The 19,056-nt window shown below is 31.5% G+C and overlaps 1 protein-coding gene across 1 annotated transcript; it reads left to right on the top strand.

Annotated features, from left to right (window-relative positions):
• Positions 1–106: 106 nt before the first annotated feature.
• LOC111615664 lies at positions 107–16,535 on the top strand (the record flags this gene model as incomplete). The annotated part of the gene is made up of 2 exons (XM_023357096.1): positions 107–243; positions 16,243–16,535. Coding segments are annotated over exons 1-2 (305 nt in total), but the record flags the coding sequence as incomplete, so codon positions are not given.
• Positions 16,536–19,056: the final 2,521 nt, after the last annotated feature.

Here is a 19,056-nt window from a genome sequence, read left to right as displayed (position 1 = left end):
TTGAAAGAATTTTATATTTATTTACTAAATAAAACTAGCCAGAAATCTCCTGGAATAATATATTGAAATCAATTTGTTAATTCGTTTAGACCTTAGAGGATGAATACTTTCACGTCAGGTGAAGGACGTTCAGCAGTGTTGTTGCTATACTAGTTTGTACACACTAGTTTGTATATTACACAGCATAGAAGCAACAACTATTTAATTTTCAGTCTTCTCTAAGGTCTCAACATGAAAAATTTGGTAAGATGTATTTTAAACAATTAAATATTCATATTGCTATAAAATGGAAAAATGGAAATAATCTAAAGTTTTGGTATATTACTTATTTTTTATTTTTAGGTCTTGATTTTTGTATTGGTAGTTATTTTTTCAGTCATTAATGCTAATAAAAATGCTCCACCGAAAAATAGTAATAAGGATGAAAGTGCTTCTAAACATAATGAAACAGATGATAAAGGTTTAACACCGGAACAAGCAGATCCTGTTGTAATCGTGGAATCAGACGAGAATAAGGAAGAGATCCATACAATACCCGAACCTGTGAACCATACTTTACCGGAATCTGTAAACCATACATTACCCGAAATAAAACCTATAGCCGCTTTTGGTAGTGGATTCTCTGGATAAATGAAAATAATTTTTCATGTATACTGAAAAAATTACAGGTAGTTTTCATTTTTCTTAATTTAAAATTTCTTATATTTCTTTAACTTGAATTTTTAAAATTAACGATATAAAATTATCTTAGAGTATAAAATAAATTATATAGCTTTCAATAAAGTTTGTATAATATTTTTTCATTTAGATTGATTATTTACGCGTATAAATATTGGTTTAATACATAAATTTTATAGGAGGGTTGATTGATAAATAAGGTCTCTATTTCTGTAAAATTAGTATAGGAAAAGGTAAAATCGTATAACTAGTTTTAAACAGTAGTAAAAATCATTTATTTTAATCACACTTATCCATATTTTTAAACGTAGTTATAATTTAAAAAGGAAACTTTCTAAACGTTCAATCTATTCTTGCATTCCGTTCATGAGAAAAACTGGTTTTCCTTATCTATTCCATAGAACTTGAACTTCGGCATTCAATGAAAAGCGTTGACCTTTTTGCACCATCTTTAATTTTGGAAACGATCAGAACTAAAGAGTGTTTTCTCGGAGTAATAATTGCGTTCTTTTTCATGCATGTGACAATGAAATACAGTACGGCACTGCAGTAGGATAACGACGAAAATGCATAGGAGTCTGAAGATATAGTTTAATAGCCTGTAACTTCATACTCCTTGGGGTCCAGATCTGATTGCGAAACGGATACTTGGAATTTAAAAAGTTATGGAACGTAAAAATTTTAATTAAAAAATAACTTTAAAAACTAATTAAAGATAATTAAAAAATAATAAAAAGTTAAGAAAGTAATTTTTAAAAGACAAAATAGAACCACGCTATAAAAATCATTTTCTTCTCACGTCAAACAACTATAAACATGAAAGTAATTAGGAAAGAATTTAATAAATATGTGATTATTCTCAAAATGTGTGCAGATTATGACGAACTTTTAACTCAGTACGCTGTAAATACTTTAAATCTTCATTTAAATCTTGAAAGCAGGAGGGAGATAGTGATGACACTTCCGGTTTGCTGGAGTGCGATGTTGCGCTTTTATGGTTGACAGACTATAGACCACGTGTCATAGATGAAACTCTGATTCTGATTGGCAGTGTATAACCTTTTTTGATGCTCATTTCTTTATATATTGATATATTGATAGTTGCTACTATTTATTCTTGAAATCATAACATATAATATATCATTTCATTACTGATATTGAAGCGTTTTTTGTGTTAAATTAACTTTTAAATATCGTATAGCAAAAAATGATTTAAACAATTGCCATTCGCTGGGCCATTACGTGATGATTGTGTCGTTTTGTATCGTCTAAATTTCTTTTAAGATGTTTACTTTTTACAAATATTCGATCAATTGTTCATTATTGTCTATCGATGTGGCCTGTGATAGCTGTTTCCTTATCAATAAAATTACTGAAAAATAATCTGAAATGTATCTACTATTAAACACATGTCAGTCATGCAGCCAGAAACTTCAAACTGAGGAAACTTTTGCCGGCTTGTTATTATAATAATTATAATAAAAATAATTATTTTTTATAATATTTCTAATTTTCGATTCATTATGTTGATCACTGTTTTATTCATTTTTTTTGGAATTTAACAATTTGGTTTATTTGACATTTTCTTTACGAGTACTCTTCCCTTTTTAATTGCGCCAAATGAAACCATTTACATCTTTCACAAATGCTCCTTTCACTTAACTTTTCACTTACTCCTTTCACAAATGCTTTCAGATCAAAATTGGAATTTCTCATCTTAACTGAAAGAGCGAAATATTTTGACTGTATTCTTTTTAAGGTATTTTAATGCTTATATTGAATTTGTGCGAGCATCTTTGTATTTCTATTAGAAATATTCGTAACTTGTATTTACACTTTTCATTACTGCCTGAGTATTTCACACAGATCTTTTATCATGTTGTCACTATGGATAATCTCATCGACGCACTTCATTTCGTTTTTACTTCCCTGGCTCTGTTGGCTGGAAGTATGGCGATCGGTCAAAAATATAATCCTCGAGACTTTTTACATTTTTGCACTCAGGGGAACTTAAAACGTAGAGAAATGCAAAAAATCGGATTTTTTTCTGTGTGTATGGAATTTAGTATGTGGAGGGGATTTTCATCACCCGCTTTGAAGCTTAATAACTTCTCTGCTTTTTGTCGAAAATTTCTGAAATTTTGCAAGGAGGATTTGTGTATTAGGGGATTGGTGCTGTTAAATTTTAGTGATTAAAGATGGAATTTTGGAGATGGGGACATAGAAGGGTCACTTGTCATATCTGGAAAGGGGTCAGATTTTATAAAGATTTTACACGTTATTTGCAATGTTTTTCTTTTATAAAACTCGTTCATAGCCTTAAAATTAAGCTTTTTTGCCATTTTATAATAATTAATAATATAAAAGGTTTTTAAATAAAATATCGTAACAGATGGAGCCACACAAACTTTTAATCTTTGGCTGGCAAAGTAAACATTTTATTACATATTAAAATTTTATAGTTTTTACTACTTTCTTTACAAACACTTTTACATTTTAGGATTATTTTAAGATTACCAGATTGGCGCAGCATGGCCAATGAGGCCCTTGTGCCATTATTGCAAAGTTATTGTTCAGTTCGTTGCTGGATTTTTAAAATTTTTTAAATATAGTGTAGAGATCTTTTATATTTTATTATATGGTGAAAGTCAAAGATCTTTTATATTTATATTTACCTTATTTTTTTATTTACTTTTTTAGTATGCTTTTGAAATATTTGTTACCACCGTATATTACGTTTTAGTGAATAAAATTATTACCTTAATATCTCTTTTACCATATTTTATAAGATTTTTACCATTTTTATAATAATATAATACTTTCGTTTTTATCAGTTTTTATTTGTTTACGTATTATTATATCGTGGTTTAAAATTTGGTAAATTTGTTTTCTTGTTATTTGTGGGAATTTATTTCGTTGTATTTTATATACTGTTTATATCAATTATTCACTGTGTACATGTATACATAAATACATACTTACATATTATATAATTGCAGTAAACTGATATAATAAAGTCTTCGGATAGGTTTTAAGTAAATAATAATTTTTATTTTTATTTTTCAGAGGAACTATGCATTGAAACAGCATTAGTAAACTTGTCAGCATATCTGTTATGTAATTTCCTAACATAAAAGAATTATATATTTTCAACTATTGCATTTAGCCTTTAATACATGCTTAACATTACGTTGAAGTAAAACGAATTTATATGGAAACTTGTGTTTAATGATGTAGAATTTTTTTATTTCTTTTGATTTAATAAATTTGATGATAAATTTTTGTGTTTGTACTTTCTTTTCAGCAAAAAAAAACTATTATAAAGAATCTAAGTGAATGTAAAATTTTTAAATACACGTATGTTTTTTCTAAATATTGTTTAAACAAAAATATATTGTAAAAGTTTGATTGATCAAACCTCTGTATATAAAATAATCTATTAAATTGAAACTACGATGCGTAACAAACTCTGTATATAAAATAATCTATTAAATTGAAACTACGATGAGGATGTTTATAAAAATATTACGTAATGCTAAGTCTGAACGCTTGAGTAATGGATAATTCATTTTTGTTTCTGAAGTGTTGCATAGATATCCGCAGATCACTTTTTTGTACGCTTATACGTGTAATTGATAAAATAATGTTCGCCCCCTACTGTGTATTAGCATTTAGTATAGTTAAGAAGCATAAGCTTATATTTTTATGGATTTTAACTTCGAATTTCAAAATTTGAGTTAAAAATATTAGTCTTAAATGTAATATATTATCTGTATTTAAAACAACATCAGATTATCCTTGTTGTTACAGATTGTACTGCAATGCGAAAATTAAAGTTTAAATTCATATTAAATTTTAACTGTCCATAAAATCGATACATTTTAATCTATATGTTACCGCTAAAGCTCGAAATCCGTTAATGTGCGCATTACCTAGCTAATCTGCAGATTAACTAGGGTGATCCGTTAATGCTGCGAAAATTATTTCATTTCTCAAATTACCTAGGTAATGTTCGGATTATCTAGGTAATCTGCAAATTACCTACTAGGCACTCGGTAAAGTGAAAATAAGATTTTTGCTGGAACAACAGCAACGTTTCTGTACGCTTAAATTAACATAATGTTATTTATTTAATTTTCAATATCTAAAGAATCAAGTTAATACAATCAACAAATTAGTTGATTGAATCAATCATCAATCAATTAAAAAAACTTTAATACAAAAATCAAACGGTTTAAAATATTACTACAATTAGGGAAATGAATTTGCAAAACATATGATAAAATTGTACTTACTTATTAGTGCAATCTAAAGATTGGTGACACTTTGAATTACGTAGCAATTGGTTTTTGCGACAAGCACGCCTATTTGTGGTACATTTAGATTTGCAGTCACATTTTCTGAAACCCTGCCCAGTACCAAGGGATTGTTTTATTGCTGTTTGACGTAAAGATATTTCTACAGCAGGGACATCCATCTTCTTTCGTTAAAAATCTCTCTTTGCAAACACTGAATTCAGATTTTGCATACAATTGTTTTAAAATACCTGTTTTAGTATCAAGTTTATAAAAGCCATCCTCTGTTTTACTAAGAACCACAGCTAAAATTGAACGTGCATCAGTTTTTGCTCTGTCTTCTTCGGGTACTTTAATTCTCACAGCGAAACCTTCATCGACGTTTGGGTGCTTTGCATTAGAAACTGCTAACATTTTCTTTGCTTGCTTTTCTAAACATTTCTTGGCTTCATCACGCTGTATTTTCTGATCCATATTCTTTTTACAGATGATGCACAATACATTCTTACCATACCCTTCCTCTTTAGGATCTACTTCACCACAAACTGCGTGAACAAACATATTACACGATTTACACTTGTGAGCACTTGATGCTGCTTTTGAGCAAACAATACAGACTATGTCTTGTATAGTGCTCTTTACAGGCTCCGTACGAAACTGTGATGGCGATTCTGCTGAAGTTGAGAGTAACTCAGTGATGACTTCTTCAACTTGCAGAGGCGATTCCTTGGAGGTGCAGGGTAACTGAATATTCTTCGTGACTGCATCATCAATCAACGGTATAGAAGGCAGTTTAAGATTACTATCGGTAAATTCTTGTATTTCTATAGGTGATTCTGTAGAAGCGGGGGATAACGGAATGTCCTCTTGAGTAAGATTTGACTGTGATCTCATAATCACAGTCTCTTGTGAATCTTCTAATTTTTCAAGGTCTTCTTCAGTTTTTATCGAATGTCAAACAATTCTCCGGCATGGACAAACTTTTTCAAACCTTTCTCGCGCATCTGACAACGGCTCAATGAGTTTTTCACAGCCTCGTACAGTCAACACATCACACCTTTGAATTATTTGATAATCTCGAGATGATTCTTTCTTCTTGGAAACTTTTATTTGCTTTACATCTTCAATTATGGAATCATACTTTGGTTTGTTATTAAAACACTACGTATTATATTTTAAATCTTCGCTAAAGAGGTTTGCGAAGAATCTTTTCTTGATTTTACTCACCAATTCGGTGCTTGCTTGCATTCTAGGATTTAAATTTATCTACGTAAAAAGAAGGAGTGGGGAAAGGAAGTGAAAGAAACAAACTTTTGAACTTTAACGATACGGAAGCCGTTAATGTGCAGATTACCTAGATACTCTGCAAATTACCTAGGTAATTTGAGAAATTGAACAATTTTAGCAGCTTTAACGGATCACCCTAGTTAATCTGCAGATTAGCTAGGTAATGTACACATTAACGGATTTCGAGCTTTAGCGGTAACATATATATATAATCGAGACGGGTTGATAATGATAATAATAATAATAAGCGCAGAGCCCAAACGGTTAGGAGTTGAAAGTTGAAATTTGGTACACAGTTAGGGTACGTCACGAAAACGCACACTAAAAAGGAATTTTTCAAAATTTCACCCCGGGGGAGAGAGACAGGATTAAGGCTTAACATTTCCATCAACAATGAAAGTGTTAAGTAACAATGGAAGTGTCAACAATGGAAGTGTTACGTAACAATGGAATTGTTAAGAGAAAGCAACGAGCAAGACGCAGATGCAGTTTTTTTTCGTTTTTGCGGGAAATCAAACATATTTTTAGACCCATCTATAAATTTTCTAATTAGTCTGAAAACAGGGGGACCCAATTCTTGCATTCTGTGAAAACGGGTAAGGTTGACTATAACGTAATAATCTTAATCTTCGCAATCGTTACTTTTGCCCGAGCAACGCCGGGCTTATCTGCTAGTTTTTTATATTACAACAGGAAATTAAAATATATATAGTGAAGTTATTATTTTTGTTTCTCTTCTTATACAAGGTGACCACGTAAGCGTCTATCCGGAAATAGAAGAGATCTTTCCAACTTTGAACAAGTCTGTGCGTATGATGCGTGCTTGTTTCAGCGCTAAAATAACGAGAAAATCATTTAAAACGATTTAATATGACATACAAATAATCTCTGTAAAAGATGCATTGCAGAAATTCATACTAAAAATCCACCAACGAGTTGCTTAACTTTCCTGGCAACAATAAAAACTGCATGCGGCGCTATCTTTTATGATATTTTATTTCTAAAAACGTCTTATATTTTTAATTATTGTAAAATGGAAATAGCTTCATTTTGAGGATAGTGATGAGTTTTATTTTAAAAAACTGTAAATACTGATAATGAGTAAAATCGTCATTAAGTTTTACCCTACGCGAGATATGACACATGACACCTCTCTATCTACGAAAATTTAATAGCATCAATGCTCCTAGTACCGTAACCTCCTGCAAAGTTTCAGAAATGTTCGACAAAATGCACAGGAATTATTAAACTTCAAAAAGAGTGAACAAAATCGTGCCCCTCACATACCCATACACTAACATCCAACGTATTAAAAAAACCCATTATATATATTTTTTCATTTCTCGACGTTTTAAGATCTTCCGAGTCAAAAAATCTAGAAATCTTCGGGGATCGCTTTTTGACGATCGCCATACTTTTCCTCTGTTATGAATAACAGAGACGGTGTTCAAAACGGCTGCCTTCAATAGCAATACAAAGATGCAAACGAATGAACGTGGTGTTATGGATGTCACATAGCACTCCTGATGTCATCGTTTAACAGTCCTGTAATACGCATCTTTCTAGTTCACCAACATCATGTGGTGCTGCTTGGTACGAATTATACACCAACGATTTTTCGTTGGGTGATCCCACCGAAAAATCTGTAGTGAGGTCAAGTCTAGGAAGGAGGTACCATGGAACGGAGTCGTGTTATTCTATCCAGCTCTGCAATCTACTGACATACGTTTCTCCAGAATAAGGTAGTCATCTGTTGGTGCCAAACCTACTGTAATAGCACTAATTGTAAGTCATCGAGCCATTCTTCCACCGTTGTGTTTTAGGATGTTCAGATATCGAGTACTATCAATGAATACTAGACAAAGAAGCCACTTACCCCAAATTCCATACAGACATTTGGTAAAAATCACTCGGTGTCACATATGTTGCATGAATCACTGAGCACGATCTGCTCAGTGGTGCACAGTTGTGACTGTTATACCATCCATTACGGGGAAACAATGATTCTTCAGTCTGTAAAATGTGCTGAAGGAGTTGATTTTCTTTATGCTATAAATTTATGTTACTCAACATTAACTTAACGTTATGTTACTCAAATGCTGTGCGGAATGTGCAGGTTGCAGATAGCAATAGAATGGGTGCACGCCATGGCGACGTAATACTCGTTGTATTTGTGTCCGCTGCAGTCTACAACCTAACCTACCTTAACCTAACTAATGCTGAAAGAGATCTTTGTTGCCTCTGGTTAGTTCTTTAAATGGATGCCCTATATGTAATCAAGTGAGAGGAAAAAATAAAGTATATTCAGTCAGAAAATATAGTCATTTGGCAATTATAAAAATAAATGATCGTTAAATGTATAAAATTAAAGACAAAAATGTATTACATTGATTTGGATTTGCTGAATTAAAACTCAGCACACATCATTGTTACTCAAAACAGTGGTCCAAGGCTTCAGGTTCACATAGAATTTCCGCCAAGCTGTTCTGTTTCTTGAACACTGGGAATTCAGTCGTGGGATCCCGCCTCACCTGACGGGCTGGCCATGTGGAGTTTTCCGGGCTTTCTCCACATCTGTAACGCCTGAATAGGGGCCAGTTATCCTTAGAAAGACCTCCTGTAAGGCATTCCTCTAGGCAGATCGCCCAAGTGTTGTTTTGCCGTAAATTAACAAACAAACTCTTTAATACATTGGAGAAAATGTTTCTTGTACACATCATCAAATTTGAGGAGCACTGATATATATATGATATTTTTCAGTTTTTCGTAATATAAGTGGTTGGACCATATCGCAAGCGGTCAATATATTATAAATGAAGAATGTTTAGAACATGGCAAAATTTTAAAGATTGAAATTGGAAAAATGACAATAAGAAAACCCAACTATACTACAGTCATTCTATATTACTGTAAATCCATGTTTCGTGTGATATATTTAGACAGCGTCATTCAACGCTGTTTAGAAAGATATTTACAGTTCAAATACAACTAAATTTGCTATGGTGACATTTCAAGATATGCCGAAAATATTTAAAAAAACAAAAAATCGTATCAAAATTCACTACTGTGGCACATCTATGGCGCTGCAAGCAACAGTAAAGCAGTTTTATTTTAGTGGACACTTAAAAAGTGTGGGTGATAAAGGACATGCTGAAAATTTGGAAGCCTTGAAAGACACTTTCTTACTGAATATAAAAACCATTGCAGATCATTATGGTCGGCTGTCGAAAGCAATGCGTTCGACGATCTTATCTGTAGGTGTTACATGATCAGAATGAGTATCACATTGAACAGCATCCCTTGCATTGCTGAGGTCTCCGACTATCATGTACAAATAAAATGTATTTGGTTATAAATAAAATAAACACTCTTTTATTACTCACAAGTTAGAGTAGAAAGAATAAAAAGGAGTAAAAGCGACTAAAATAAATATGTAAATGTATAAAATGTTTATTTAGAACAAGAGTTTCCATCTTTTTCACTTATCGATCTCTGTTCTGAGTTGATAAAACCAATTAAATATGTAATCAACACCTTATCACTATCTGAGAGATTTTTTTATTAAAACTAACGTTTTCGATCCATTCAATGGATCGTCATCAGGTTAAATGGAACACTTCATAAATAGAACAACACGTTCAAATATTCAAAAATACTAATAACCGATAACATAAAAATAAATAATACTTGTAAATAATACAAGTATGCACAAAATAAATAACATATTACCAATACTAAATATTAATACCGCCTACCTAACTAAATAGAGTTTCCTATATATCATACTAAAGTTCATGAGCTTTTTGTAAGATTTTAACTACAAACTTCCAAGCGGAAGGAAGACTCTCCGCGTCCCTTGCGTTAATGCATTTTTCTTTAAGCTTGCTTCTATAAATTTCTATCTTTTCAGCTGTTCTTGCCAAAGTCGGCGAGTGTATCTGTTTCAGGATTTCGGCTTTATCCCATTGTACTGTACCAATGAACCTTCTGCCTGCGCCATCTGGGCCAATACTGTCGCATTAGAACCTTTTCTAATATCATATCTGTGTTCTTTGATCCTTATACCTAGGTTTCTAGTAGTAACCCCTACATATTCTTTTTTTTCCTAAGAGCTGGTTCTCGAAGGGAATCTTATACACACCCGCCTTATCTTCTTTTTTAACAACCTCTTTATCGTTTCTAAGTATTTTGTACAAATTCGGAGCTCTTTTTAAGACCATCTTTGTATCTTTTATATTTGTGATTTCTTTCATAATGTCTCCTAAGTGCTTGTTGTATGTAAATTTCGTGTATTTAGATGGACCTTGTACATATTTTATATCATTACTAGCTTCTAATTTTCTAATAATTCCCTTTACAATCCAATGTTCCTGCCAACTGCATAATTCTTTCTATCTCTGAATTCCGGTCTATAATGTTTTCGCAGTATATAAAGGCCCTCCTAACCAATGCTCGAAACGCTGCTAATTTATACCTATAAGGGTCATTAGAGCTTGCAGGGATATATAGTGAGTGGGCTATGCGTTGGTTTAATGAATATGCTAGTGGATATACGTCCTTTGCTAAATATGATATTAATGTCTAAGAAATGTCTAAGAAATCTTAGAGCTTTTTTGCTCTACCTTCAACCTAAGGCCTTCCTCGTTATCGTTAACTCTACGTTAACGTTGATGAAACCATTGAATGCTGGTAGTTAAGCGCGGGTTTGCACCCGACTAACGAGCTCGCAATGTGTTTTCTTTACATGTTTAATACCTAAATATGGACCATTTTCCTATAGAAAGTTTTCCCGGGAGATCTTTGGCAGATCATCGAAGTATTGCGTTTCCTGATGCACTCCATTGCATTTGATCCCTTTAAAATCACAGGATGGTGGAAAATAACTAGACATTGAGAAATAGCTATAATTTCTATATTTCTAAAGCAATTATGATAAAAGTTATTTGACGTGTACTTTATTAAATGGATAAATGGATGCATACCATAAAATTGAATACATCAACGATATTCATCAACGATGATTTCCTCAGATTGTGATGTAAATGGTCGACCCCTTTTTTGTGCCTCTGCAACCAAACCTGTGGTCATTTTAATTTCGAATGACAGTTCTTGATTGTTTCCGGACGAATGATGGCATGACGTTCCTTCACCGCACGCCATTATTTCTGCACAACAATCACTGATTTTCACATCTCAGTTTGCAGCAAACTGCGCTCGCTCTTGAACAGACAAGCGGTCGGCCATCATTTTGCCACTGTGTGTATGGTCTCGGTCATCGTTGGCATCACCAATGTAGTGATTATAAAATTCATTGATGTACATGCACATAAAAATTTTATTATTATTATATTATTATAATAAAATTATAGTAATTTTTCAATGTCTAGTTACTTTCCACTGTTCTCATAGATTTAATTTACCGACTACACACTGATGCCAAATAAAATAAATTACAAATAGAATGAAATAAAAACTCAAATAACTATTTAACAATGTTTTTATTAACTTAACTTACAATTCAAAAATTGTGAGCTTTAATAAAATTTAAAATATATAACCGTTATAATCATAATATTTTTAAGTATAATAAAAGTAAATTTGACCACCAACCAATAGTAATTTTGTTGGCAGTAAACCAAGAAATCGATTGATTCATCATAGACATTAGTTTGGGTACTTTGCTTTAAAGCATGATATATCAATACAGTTGTCGAAGTAAACTATAAAGCCGTTTATTAACATAATTAATAACATTAAGGTTCAGATATAAATAAAAAATTTATAAAAGTTCAAGTACAAATACAAGAATTTTATGTAGGCCTACACATATATTATTACTTGTAAAATAATTTAAAATCTTAATGTCAGTAAATTTGATTAAAATAATTTTAAATTACCATAGATTAACTAAGTGTTTTAAAGGGAGGAAAAAACTAGTTATTTGGTAACTGCATGGCAATGGTTCTGCGTTCGAACTCTTAAAGCGTCCGAAGTTACAGTCGTTCGAAGTACGAGGTACGACATGTGTTACGAATGTACGAAAATGACATGTACACTCTTAAATCGAACATTATAGCAACATAATCTATAATCTGTAGTTTCCGTATATTTAGATAATCATTCAATTAAACTTTTTGTTTTAACTTATTTTTTGATCTTTTATTATATCGTGCGCATTTGTTCATATTATGGATAATTCTAAAAAATACTTTTCTTTTTATTGACAACGGACAGTAGGATTTATAGTTTATTATCTTCTGAGTATTAAAATCCTTTCCATATATTTTTATTATAAACATATTATCCGATCTAATTATTGAAATATCTAAATAATTCAATTTTTTTTTCTTTACTTTCTATTTTCTATAAACTATCTTAAATTGAATTGAAGAGTACAACCCATTAACGAAATTCAAAATTTGTGTTTTATTTATTTTATTATTATCATAAACTAAGAAAATGTCATCCATATCTTGCCACAAAAATGATTCCATTACAAGTTGCTATCTCTTGATCAATCTTATTCATAACTAATTTCGTTAATTTCGGTTCAGTAGCCGTTCTCATGCTTATTCCATCTATTTGTTGAAAAACAGAAAACTTCTCAGGCGAGAATTTCGTGTACGGACAGATTTATACTGTATATATACAGCAGTGTTTCTCAACCTCTAACGAATCGTCGCTCCCTTCGACGTAGTATCGCCCTCATCACTTCAAAATTCCGATGCCGAAGACCAAGACTAACGCCAAATTCGTACTGCATTGAATAGACTAGTGACTAGTATAATGTTATTTGTTTAATTATTGTACGATATAACAAATAAAATATTTAATTATTCTTAATATAATGTTTTACTATATCGCCCAGAAAATTGTTTTTCGCCGCCCCAGAATATAAATTGTTACTAATCGCTCCCTCAACATGAAAAAACGCCCACATGAAGGCGATATCGCTCCCGTTGAGAAACACTGATATACAGAATGTATATATAGTATATGAATCTCTGTCAAAAAATCTGCATACATAAACTACATACTAAAAATGCTTTGGTAAATATGAATTCTAAAAACACCCGTTTTACAAATAATCAGTAGTCTAAAGCTGTACGGAGGCTCAAAGGCGTAAACAATAAGTAAAATATGTAAAATATGCAATGGGAAAATGTTTTCTTGTCAGCAAAAGGCTGGGATAAGTCTGGGCAAATTATCAGCAGTGATTGTGTGCAGGAGCGGATCTACATAGGGACTAATAGGGCTTAAGCCCTGGATCCCCAAGTGTCAAGGGCCCACAAAAATTGAATTATCATAAATTTTTAATACTTTTTCATTAACAATGAGCACTTATCGTATAGTAAAAATTAGTTAATATTAATATAAAATAATAATGATAATTTATAATATTATTTGCTTTATTATAATCAATGTAACGTAATTGGTCGGTAGTTAATTGATATATTTATTTCTTTATTTGTTATGTTTTTTTAAAATAAGATATAAAGTTTTTCATTTAACACCATTTCATAAATAAATATATTTCAACTCTGATTTTGATGTTATTAAAAATGAATTTTAATCCCCAATTTAATGATTCTTAATTTAACAAAAACTGGGACCCCATTGGACTTCAATAAGCCCTTGGCACCGAAAAACCTAGATCCGCCCGTGATTGTGTGAGTGAACGGGCATTAAAATGTCTAATGATTAAACATTTGCAAAAATGGCATACATGCACTTATATTATAGTAAGATAAATTGGAAACGCCTTTGAAATCCGTAGAAATTACCAAGAACTGTACCCAAACCGACGAATTCCATATTCTGCAATGTTTAGCGAAATTAAATTAAGAACTCCACGAATGCAGAAAAGTAAATACTGTATCTAGCTTTGTGAAAGAGTCATTCGGAATTAGGCAACCTCATGGTGGAACGTCTTTTAAATTGAGTTCCAATCAGTCTCCAATTAGTATCTGGAGGATTACAGCTTTACTGTAAAGTGGGTTAGTCATATGACTATATGGAGAATTTTGAATGAAAATGAACTGTTTCTTGTCACTTTCAGTGAGTTCGGAATTGAAACTCCAAGATTACCCAACAGCCTTTCGTTAAAAATGTGCACATATCTATGCCAGTTCCTCTCCAAAGTTCTCTTTTCAGACGAAGCGATGTTTACGGAGACAAGATATACAGTAGAGCGTCGATTATCCGAATCAATTGGGGGCTAGGGTTCTTCGGAAGATCGATATTTCGGATAACCGATTATGCACGAAAAAATATATTAATTTTTCCCATCTTGAAATTTTTCTCCGTTGCGTGTCGCTTCGCGTTGAATTTTCTTCGATGTTAAGTCTAACGAAGACTATTGTATCGTTAAAAATTATTTTTTTTATTTTGTACGAACAAAATAAATATATTGAAAAATATAAAAAATTTAAAAAATTATACTTCAGAAGTTAATTTAGTATCAAAAACGGAAAATATTTGAGTAGCCCAAGACATAGCCAAAGATTGCAACGCCACAGCACTGGCAAAAATTTAAATTTGCCGACTGGAATTCTTTCGGATGATTGACTTTCGGATAATCGACGCTATACTGTATTATCGTCACGATTGAGCGGGATAAACTGAAAAATCAATGTTTGAGCGGGAATTGCGGGGATAAACTGATTGGTCCATACTCATAACTCCTACGTTTGCGTCTCACAGGACCTCTGTACCATCAGTTTTTGGAGCAGTTAATGGCAAACATACTTTCCGAGAAGCTTGATAACGTTACTTTGCAGTTTCAAGCAGATATGTGGTTCGTGAACGACAGCGTACCGTCGCATTTTAGTATATTAACCTGCCAGTATTCCGACAAAAAGTTTTCAAATTGAAGGATAGGTGGAAATAGATCTGTAGAGTAGCTAATTCTCTTGATCGATGTCAATCCTCTTTGACTTTTATTTCTGGAACCACGTAAAACAACTAGTGCACTCGCAACCTATTACAAACGGTGATAATTTATAGAAACGAATTGTCCAGGTATTTCACGAATGTCGGCAACAACCTGGTATATTTGAAAGAGTATGATAATCCATCATGCGGAGTAATAACAGTTGTTTAGAGTTTCCGGGAAACCATTTTGAACAAGTAAGAGGTACTGTCAGTGGACGTAGTCTGACTTGTTAATCAAGCCTTTGGTTTCTTTTGGAACCCATGTTGCTAGATTTTTTCTATTGATTTTAGTGTGTAGTTTATGTGTGCAAATTTTATGATAGGAGTTCATATACACCCTGTATATTTTGTGTTATTTGCTAAAAGCGTTTCATATTATGGCATTGCATATACTACAATGCACTGAACATCAAATATACAATTTACTAATATAAAAACAAAAATCCTATATGTCACATATTAGATGATTCCTTCCCCGAAATTAAATTTTTGCAAAATAAAACTTTTGCAAATGATATTTAATAGTATTGCAAGACAATTTTAATAAATTTGATATACATAAATTTTGTTTAATTAATTGTTTATAATAAAGTTAACATTAAAGAATTTAAATTTTTAATTTTACTTGTTATATTCATATTTTGTTAATACTTTTTTTTAAAATTGTTTTCAAATATAAAATGATGCTATAAAATGTCACAACTTTTAAAGATTTGAAAGAATTTTATATTTATTTACTAAATAAAACTAGCCAGAAATCTCCTGGAATAATATATTTAAATTAACTTGTTAATTTGTTTAGACCTTAGAGGATGAATATTTTCACGTCAGGTGAAGGACGTTCAACACTGTTGTTGCTATACTAGTTTGTACACACTAGTTTGTATATTACACAGCATAGAAGCAACAACTATTTAATTTTAAGCCTTCTCTAAGGTTTTAACATGAAAAATTTGGTAAGATGTATTTTAAACAATTAAATATTCATATCACTATAAAATGGAAATATTCTAAAGTTTTGGTATATTACTTATTTTTTTATTTTTAGGTCTCGATTTTTGTATTGATAGTTATTTTTTCAGTCATTAATGCTAATGACAATCCTCCGCCGAAAAATAGTAATAAGGATGAAAGTGCTTCTAAACATAATGAAACAAATGATAAAGGTTTAACACCGGAACAAGCAGATCCTGTTGTAATCGTGGAATCAGACGAGAATAAGGAAGAGATCCATACAATACCCGAATCCGTGGAAGAAAAGATCCATGTAACACCCGAATCTGTGGAAGATACATTACCCGAAATAGAACCTATACCCGCTTTTGGTACTGGATTCTCTGGGTAAATGAAAATAATTTTCCATGCACACTGGAAAAAAAATTACAGGTAGTTTTCATTTTTCTTAATTTAAAATTTCTTATATTTGTTTAACTTGAATTTTTAAAATTAACGATATAAAATTATCTTATAGTATAAAATAACTTATATAGCTTTCAATAAAGTTTGTATAATATTTTTTCATTTAGATTGATTATTTACGCCTATAAATATTGGTTTAATACATAAATTTTATAGGAGGGTTGATTGATAAATAAGGTCTCTATTTCTATAAAATTAGTACTGTGTAGGGAAAGGTAGAATCATGTGACTAGTTTTAAACAGTAGTAAAAATCATTTATTTTAATCACACTTATCCATATTTTTAAACATAGTTATAATTTACAAAGGAAACTTTTTTCTAAACGTTCAATCTAGTATTGCATTCCGTTCGTGAGAAAAACTGGTTTTTCCTTATCTATTCCATACAACTTGAACTTCGGCATTCAATGAAAAGCGTTGACCTTTTTGCACCATCTTTAATTTTGGAAACGACCAGAACTAAAGAGAGTGTTCTCGGAGTAATAATTGCGTTCTTTTTCATGCATGTGTCAATGAAATACAGTACGGCACTGCAGTAGGATAACGACGAAAACGCATAGGAGTCTGAAGATATAGTTTAATAGCCTGTAANTTGAGGCCCGCGGAGCTAGGTCAAATGAACATAAATGTTAACTTTATTGTACATATCACCAAAAGAACATTAGAAGAGTTAAGAAGGTTTGGAAGAGTTCTATGAAACGTATTTGGACAAGGATATTTATCCTGCGTTTTACAAACATGCTCTGTCAATGGTTTCGCTATTTGGAAACACTTATACTGTACGTGTTAACAGCTTTTTGGTCGCATGAAGTACTGTACATCAAATCACAACTGAGAACACGAATTACTGATGTTCATTTGGAAAACTGCGTGTAGCGACAACATCACTCGAGATCAATTTTGATGCACTTAGTTTTGTAAAACTTGATGCACTTAGTTTTGGTAGAACAAAATCAGATGTCTCACTTTTAAATATTTTTAAATTGTCTAATAAATATGTTTCTCGGTTATTAAATAAATAATTCTCGGTTATGTTTTATTTTCTTCAAAAGAATAAATATATCTATTTTTTGTGTTTTTTCTTTACATTAAATCAGGCAAGTGTTTGACCACGATCTCACCCATTGGGAAGCAACGATGTGGTTGAATCTGTAACACGATTGTTTGTTTACTTTAATTAACAAAAAAAAATAGGTGCATGGCCCGGCAGGAAATATTATTTCTGAAATTTGGCCCGCCTGCTAAAAAGGTTGGCCACCCCTGCTTTAAAGTATGATATTAGATAGAGCAATACAGTTGTCGAAGTAAACTACAATATAAAGCCGTTTATTAACATAATTAATAACATTAAAGTTCAGATATAAAGAATACATTTATAAAAGTTCAAGTACAAATATAAGAATTTTATGTAGGCCTACATAAAAATAGACATACACATATCATTATTTGTAAAATAATTTAAAATCTTAATGTCAGTAAATTTGATTAAAATAATTTTAAATTACCATAGATTAACTTAAGCTAGAAAAGAGAAGAGTTTTAAAGGGAGGATAAAGCTAGTTATTTGGTAATTGCATGGCGATGGTTCTGCGTTCGAACTCTTCAGTTACAGTCGTTCGAAGTACGAGGTACGACATGTGTTACGAATGTACGAAAATGACATGTACACTCTTAAATCGAACATTATAGCAACATAATCTATAATCTGTAGTTTCCGTATATTTAGATAATCATTCAATTAAACTTTTTGTTTTAACTTATTTTTTGATCTTTTATTATATCGTGCGCATTTGTTCATATTATGGATAATTCTAAAAAATACTTTTCTTTTTATTGACAACGGACAGTAGGATTTATAGTTTATTATCTTCTGAGTATTAAAATCCTTTCCATATATTTTTATTATAAACATATTATCCGATCTAATTATTGAAATATCTAAATAATTCAATTTTTTTTTCTTTACTTTCTATTTTCTATAAACTATCTTAAATTGAATTGAAGAGTACAACCCATTAACGAAATTCAAAATTTGTGTTTTATTTATTTTATTATTATCATAAACTAAGAAAATGTCATCCATATCTTGCCACAAAAATGATTCCATTACAAGTTGCTATCTCTTGATCAATCTTATTCATAACTAATTTCGTTAATTTCGGTTCCGTAGCCGTTCTCATGCTTATTCCATCTATTTGTTGAAAAACAGCAAACTTCTCAGGCGGGAATTTCGTGAACGGACAGATTTCTACTGTATATATACAGCAGTGTTTCTCAACCTCTAACGAATCGTCGCTCCCTTCAACGTAGTATTGCCCCCTTCAATAAAACCGTTACCTATTATCGCCCCTTCACTTCAAAATTCCGATACTGAGGACCAAGACTAACGCCAAATTCGTATTGCATTGAATAGACTAGTGACTAGTATAATGTTATTTGTTTA

The sequence above is a fragment of the Centruroides sculpturatus genome, unplaced genomic scaffold, assembly GCF_000671375.1.
Source record: "Centruroides sculpturatus isolate CEXI.00-Female unplaced genomic scaffold, Cexi_2.0 scaffold2504, whole genome shotgun sequence".
NCBI lineage: Eukaryota > Metazoa > Arthropoda > Arachnida > Scorpiones > Buthidae > Centruroides > Centruroides sculpturatus.
Note: the sequence above shows the minus strand (reverse complement) of the source record. Positions and strands in the feature narration are given on the sequence as shown.